The sequence below is a fragment of the Diceros bicornis genome, chromosome 9 (genome assembly GCF_020826845.1).
Source record: "Diceros bicornis minor isolate mBicDic1 chromosome 9, mDicBic1.mat.cur, whole genome shotgun sequence".
Classification (NCBI taxonomy): Eukaryota; Metazoa; Chordata; class Mammalia; order Perissodactyla; family Rhinocerotidae; genus Diceros; species Diceros bicornis.
Window position 1 is genome coordinate 32469263 of NC_080748.1, and position 7700 is coordinate 32476962.

The following is a 7700-nucleotide window of genomic DNA, read 5'->3' on the forward strand; positions in this document are numbered from 1 at the left end:
TGTCTTCCTTGCAAGGGTCTGGGGAGGATTATATAAACCAAATGTATGTAGCTCCTAGAACAATGTTTGCACATGGCGTTGCACGTTCATTCATTTCCTCACTCACGTATCTGATAAACATATGATAAGCTTAGAATAGATGCCAGGAACCAGGCTAGCTCCAGTCATGCAAAAAACAGGGTTCCCACCCTCATTGTGCTCAGAATCCTGTGGGGGATGTATTTGTAATCAATAAACACACAAAAAAAATTGTTATGGATACTGTAATAAAATATATACAGGGTTATCTATTTATCTACCCAGGCGTCCATTCTTCTATCTGTATCTGTATGTAATAGTAAGTACTCTATGTGTTTGCTATTATTACCAATAATAATATTTTAACCCTATACATACAGAGAAATGTATGCTATAAAAATTATAACTATGTCTTTCCTGTCGCAGGGTGCAGGGACTTGGCTCGTGGGTCTCAGAGATCCGAAAATTGACAGCTTCTCCGCGCCGCAGCGGCTGCACGGGGCGGCTGGGCGGCCAGCACGATGCCACAAAATGAATTTACTGAGTTACACTGTGAGTGCTATGGATACCATTTGGATTACCAAGAGTAAAAGAGAAAGAAGGAAGGTTGAGAAGCTCATGAACGTTCAAAGAAGGCAAAAAAGATGATGAGTCTGAAAGCTGAGCTCTACCATGAGCAGCGCCATGCTGAGAAAATCCAAATGAAAAAGACTATCAAGATGCATGAAGAGAGAAACACCAAACAAAAGAATGATGAAAAAACTCCACAAGGAGCAGCAGTCCCTGCATATCTACTGGACAGGGAGGGACAGTCCCGAGCTGAAGTACTTTCCAATATGATTAAACAAAAACGAAAAGAGAAAGCTGGGAAATGGCAAGTCCCTCTGCCCAAAGTTCCTGCTGAGGGAGACACAGAAGTATTAAAAGTTATTCGAACAGGAAAGACACAGAAGAAAGTGTGGAAGAGGATAGTTACTAAAGTCTGCTTTGTGGGAGATGACTTTACTCGAAAACCACTTAAATATGAAAGATTCATTAGGCCAATGGGCTTATGTTTCCAGAAGGCCCATGTAACGCATCCTGAACTGAAAGCCACCTTTTGCCTGCCAATACTTGGTGTAAAGAAGAATCCCTCATCCCTACTATATATAACTTTGGGTGTTATTACCAAAGGTATTGTCATTGAGGTGAATGGGAGCGAGTTGGGCCTCTTGACACAGGAGGCAAGGTTATTTGGGAAAATATGCCGGGTTATCAACAATCCTGAAAATGATGGATGCATAAATGCAGTCTTACTGGTTTGACAGCAGTTTCCTACAAGTAACTCCTTATAATTATTGAAGACTACACGCCAGTCAGGAAAACCACCATTTCTGTGATGTTTCCGAATGCCACCAAACAGCCTTACATGTCTGCAGTCATCAAGAGAACTATTTAGTCTATTGTAAAAAACGTTAAAATGACCCAGTTTTACCAAAAAAAAAAAATTCACTATATACATATATAGAGATGTTTACATTAAGATTATTTCTGGGGCATAGGATTTGGAGTTTTTCAACTTCTTCCTTGAACTTTTCTATATTGTTTGAAATCTCTACCAGCAGCTATCATTTTTAAAAAACATTAAAATACTGAAAGTTTTATGAACTAAAAAATTTGAAAACCTAGACAAAATGAAAAAATATTAAATGCCAAAATTGGCATAAGAAATAAGGAACTTGAATGGACCAATAAGTTTTAAAGAGATTGAATTGCAATTGACAACATCCCCTCTCAAAAAACTCTAGGCACAAATGGTTTTTTAGGTGAAACTCCTGAGGAACAGTAAATTTCCATCTGCATTGTAAGTTATTCCAGAAGAGACAAACCAAAAGCTGCCAAGCTCATTTAATAATATTGGTATAATCAAATGAACACAGCATAAAAAGAAAGAAAGAAAACCATACCCTCTTTCTCTTATTGAAGTAGATGAAAAATCTTTTAAAATATTAGCTAATTAACTCCAATAATATGTTTTAAAATAACACAGCTTGATTAATGAATTGTTCATCATTAAGATTTCTGCCAACATAATTCAGAACATTAATAGATTACATTTTTAAAAATCTCGTGATAATTTCAATTGATGAAGAAAAAGCACTTGACAAACTCTTTACTTATTTATGACAAAAACTTTTAGCAAACTAAGAGTAGAAAAGGACTTCTTTAATTCTCTTAAATGGATGATGGTTATATTCCAAAACCCTCAGCAAATATTATACTTAATGGAGAAACTTGAAGTGCATTCCTGTTAAGACTGGAAATAAGACAAATATTCTCATAGTCAGAAACCACTGTAAATTACAACCAATGCTATAATATTGGAAGTCCTGGCCAACGCTGAAAGAAAGAAAGAGAAATAAAAGGATTGGAAAGAAACAAATTATTGGTTTTTGCAGGTGATATACTTATCTACTCAGAATAACCAATATAGAATCAACAGGTAAACTATAAGAACCTGGTGGATATATGATCGAATTATAAGACCATTTCCAACAGCAAACAATTAGAAAATGTTATTAAAAAACAAGATACCATTTACATAGCAACAACAACTGAAAAAAATGTCTGGTACTTAACATAACCAAGAATACATAAAGCCTCCTTGAGAAAACTTAAACATTCTAATAAAGAACATAGAAAAAAACCTGAGTGAAGAGAGACATTCCTTGTTCTTGGATGAGAAGACTTAATATTGTAATGAAATCTTTTCCCCACATTTATCTAGTAAACAGAATGTAATCCCAACAAAATTCCAGTTAGATGTTTGATAAATTTATTCTAAAAATGTGTCTGATGTTGAGGCAGTAAAGAACTTCTTAAGCAAAAACGTCAAAAAACCATATGGTATAAAATTGATTTTTGAGTACCCCAGAGTTAAGGATTTCTGTTATACAAAGGGCACATGGATAAAGTTAGAAATGTATTTCAAGGTGGGAGAAGAGCCTTTAGAATGTTTCAATTGGACAAGAGATTCCTATTTAGAATATAGAAGAGGAACACAAATCAAACAAGAAATCAAATCAACAAGAAAAAGAGAGTAACCTCAATACAAAAATGGGCAAAGTATACCAACAGGTACTTTACTGAGCAATAAATTCAAAAAGCTAACGAGTCGTGTAACTCAGCAAATTAACATAACAACGAGTTATAATTTTATACCTGTTTGACTGGAAAAAATTAGAAAGCTGAGTTCTACCCCATGTTGGCTGATATGGGGATATATCCTGCTGCTGAGAGTAAGGATTGGCGCACCCATTGGGAACCACAATCTGTACATTCAGGCAAAGTAAGTAAACCTGTGTCCTATAAGCTGATGAAATTGAAAAGAGGATAAAGAAATAATAGGAGTAGAGAAAATAACTGGCTTAATCAACTGGGTAGATTCAGGTGACAGTGCCCAAGATGGAGGATGGAGAATGAAGAAGGAGAAGGAGCTGGTTTGGGGATAAAGATGATGTTTTCCATTTTGGACCTGTTAAGAATTTGTAATTCTTATTATGGGATACCCTGATGGAAATAAAGGTACTCAATAAATTTTAACTTCTCTGTCATCGAATAAGTTCCCTTTTTCTTCTGTGTTTAGGAAAAATTGAAACTTAATTTGTAATTTTCTCCAACTTAAATTCTGTTAGTTTTTATAGTTTAAGGACCAATGTTTCTATTAACCTCTTCTCGATAATAAAAGAATGAATAGATAACACTGATTTTTCAGATAATCAAAACTTTTAAGCTATACTTAGGAACTGAATGGGAAGATAGCCCTACTTTTTCCAAGTCACTGAATGTCAACAATCTGGGGTATGTTTTTTAAAGCGAGGTAAAGAATGCTTAGGAGACATCATTTCAGACTGGAAAGCTCATGTATTTTAGTGCCCGAAGACCTGAATTTAAATACCAGCTCTATCGCCAGCGAGCTATACAGTTTTGGGCAAGACACTTAGCCTTTCGATAAATGGGACTAATAATAATTACCTTTCAGGAATGATATTAGGATTGAATAAAATCAAATAGATTAAGTGTTGGATATAGAGTAGATGTGTCATAAAGATTATCTACCTATTATTATTACTATTATTACTATTTTATCATACCTTTGTAGATCTTTACCTTCAATTCTTATTTTATTAATTCTAAATTTCACAGAACAGTCTACTTCAGCACTGTCTGATAGGAATATAATGCAAGCCACATATGTCACTTAAAATTTTTTAGTAGTCATGTTAAGAAAGTAAATAGAAACAGATCAAATTGATTATAATAATATATTTTATTTAATCCAACATATACAAAATATAATTTTAACATGTGACCAATATAAAAGTTATTAAGATATTTTACATTCATTTTTTTTGTATTGTTTTCAAAATCGGGTGTCTATTTTATACTTAGAACACATCTCAATTCGGATGAGCCACATTTGAAGTGCTTAATAACCACGTGTGACTCGTGGCTACTGCATTGAACAACACAGGTCTAGATACATTGTTTTAAATCCTGCATTATTTAAACATTCTCTTTAAAATCAACAATTTCCTTTGTATCATTCTCAGATAATGAGTGTTTGACTAAGGAACAACATGGCATTTTTTTTCCCACTTCAGTCATTGGGAATGGAGGTTTCTTTGGAATAGCCATAGGCCTTTAGTGCTTCTGGCAAGACGTCTTTGCAAATGCTCCCTCCTTTCCCTCCAATCTCTGGAGCCAGGCTGAATGGGGCCTTGGAAGGATCCCTTGAACCCAGAAGTCCATGGAATAATTTTGGCTGTACCTTGAGGGGACTGCAGGTTTTCCGACTCTTCTCAGGTTTCAGAGTATTAATTTGAAAACAAATCTTTTTCCCTCTCGGACCTGGGAAGATCCAAACTGCACCAGCCATTAAAGAAATGGGAAGGAGGGAAGCAACTTTTTCCATTTGGGGCTCACTCACGTTCCAATGCAATCAAGCAGAACATTTGTTCTGTTTGGAACTGCTTTGGAATGAGACAGAAAAGAAAAATACATATTGCATAAGCTTATGGTAACCACAAATTAACACTACTTGAAACAAATGAATATGTACAAAATTATTACCTTTCTCTATAATATCTAATGGAATATCCTGCTTTGGGTGGGAGAGTGACCTGGTGACTTCTTTCAGATCCATTTTAAGTGTATTATTCTCTAGTTTTGTAAGTGTATTATTCTCTAATTATGTAAAGTACCTTTTTTTTATTGTGGTAAAAACACATAACATGAAATTTACCATCTTAACCATTTTTAAGTATACAGTTCAGTAGTAAGTATATTCACTTTGTTATGAAACAGATCTCCAGAACTTTTTCATCTTGTAAATTTGAAACTCTGCATATATTAAACAACTCCCTTTTTCTGCCTCCCCCCAGCCCCTGGTAACCACCATTCTACTTTCTGTTTCTAATAGTTTGACTATTTTGGACACCTCACATAAATGGAATCAAACAGTATTTGTCTTCTTGTGACTGGCTTATTTCACTTAGCATAATGTCCTCAAGGTTTATCCATGTTGTGGGAACATTTTTTATAATAAGATTTTTTTTTTAAGTTTATTCTTCCAGATTTATCATTTTTTAAAACACATTTGAGTTTTTTCACCAGACTTTGACTGAGCAATAACTATATGCTACATGCTATACATGTGAAGCCTATTTTCATGTTGAGAAGCTAGAAAGCTGGAATCTTCAGTCTCAAGTTGATGTAGCCGTGGTTGGGACTTCTTAGAGACTTACTAAGCTCTAAAGAACATGCCAGGGAATATACAGCATTGTTTCTAATTTAAATTCTGTCCATGCTCCTCAGCCAGGCACTTCATTACTTCCATGCCTCCTCACTCTCCTAGGGATGATTTGGGTCTACAAATTACAGGGAATACAGGTAAAAGAAAGCATAGAATATGTGTGTGGCCTTAAATGGAGATCAATTCATAAGCTCAATATTTCATGCTCAGTGATTTGGGTGGGACATACGCTGGCGATAGGGAGGCCGGCCAATGGCAAAGAATCCCACATCACCAGACTCTGTCCCTATCCTTTGTCTTTCCCATTCCCAACACTTTTGACATCTCCAGAGCAGCGGGGAATTCAGCCCTGCCATGTGTATCTTGGGTCAAAGAGAAAAAGCACAGAGCCCCAATGTGTGATTCCCAGCCTAAAAGGAACCAAGTGTCTTCTGATAAACAGCACTTGAGATTTTTTTTTTTTTAGTGAAGGCATTAAACTGACCTTCTTTTGAAATGGGCTAGATGGAGTAAACAAGGAGAGATCTTGTTTTCCTTTCACCCTGGAAAAATAACATTTCTCCCTTTCCAGCTCAGTACAGTTGACTGAATTGGAAAGGAATCTATTTTCTCTGGAAAGATTTATTTTCCCAACAGTCGTGTTTTTGTATATGTGTGTGTGTTGGCAAGAGGGGTTAGATTTTCCAGAACAAGGGTCGTCTTGTTCACAGTTTAAAGGGGCCCAGAAGTTGACTAAGGAATTTAACGTTCAGGAAAGCTTTTGCAGCCTTCATTAATGCCCTGTACAGACTCAAAAGCATCTCAAATTGGCCTGGATGTTAGGACAGGGAGGTGAGTGTGCTGGGGCAACGACTCTGTGGTACCATCCCACTCATCCAGAACAGATAGAAACATCTCTACTTTCTTCACCTCAGTCCTCAAGACATGTGACAATCAGCATCTGTTAGGAAGCATCTGTTTTACTATTTTTCAAGTAAAGACATTGTTTCCAAAAAAGTTAAACAATTTTTGAATAAAGCCATGTGGAAAAACTAAGAGTAGAATTATCTCCTCTCCCCACAACCGGACTTCTTTTCCCACCTGAGGATACATGTTTCAGGATCAAGCAAAGAAGATATAAATTCCTTTCTAGCCAAATTAGAGAGAAGACTCATAGGAATTATTAGGTGCCCCTATCGCCTGTCTCCTCTTTACTCAGCTTTACAAAGGACTGGCAGCACAATGGAAATTGTAGAGCAAATATCTCCTACTTTATGGAGAATTGTTTTCACTACTTTTAATTTTCTTGTACTGTATGCCAGGCATTAAAATAATATAAAATAAAATTGTATACTTTGGGATATTTTCTTGAGAACATTTCTTTGAGGGTGAGTGACCTACTTCTCATCAATTCAAAAAAAGTTGAAAATTTACGTGTACATATATTCTAACACCAGAAATGCAATGTATCTTAAGCCTCAGGTACTTTCCTCCAATTTTTTTGTTTCCAAGTCACTGCTTGCTGAGCTCAACTGACAACTTAGCTGAATTTTGCACAAGTGACTTTTCACTCAGCTGGTCTTTGCCTTGCCAGGTGTGGCTGGCCAACGTAAAAGAAAGGAAAGGTGTTTTTCCTTTTAGCACGAACGTTAAAACTTTTACCACATTTTCCATTGCCCAGTGCCTGTTTTTAAGGAAGCACAGAGCCACAAAAAACAGAGGAATCTGAGATTTCTCCTTTGTAGATGTTGGCTCCCAGCCTCTTAGTGCATTTAATTTAGCAAAAGTCCATGTAATTAAATGAGAGGAAACTATAATATTTCTTTGATGGCAAAATGGTTTCCATGAGGAGAAACTGGCTGACGGCGTCGACTCTGAAGTGTTGTTGGAAGGCTTCACAGCAGCTAGA

At 36.0% G+C, this 7700-nt stretch overlaps 1 protein-coding gene across 1 annotated transcript; it reads left to right on the plus strand.

Moving 5' to 3' along the window:
* The first annotated feature begins 539 nt into the window (after positions 1-539).
* Positions 540-1359, plus strand: LOC131410223 (ribosome biogenesis protein NSA2 homolog). The gene is given in 1 exon segment (XM_058548218.1): positions 540-1359. A coding segment is annotated over 1 exon segment (783 nt). The 3' UTR covers positions 1323-1359.
* The last annotated feature ends 6341 nt before the right edge of the window (positions 1360-7700 follow it).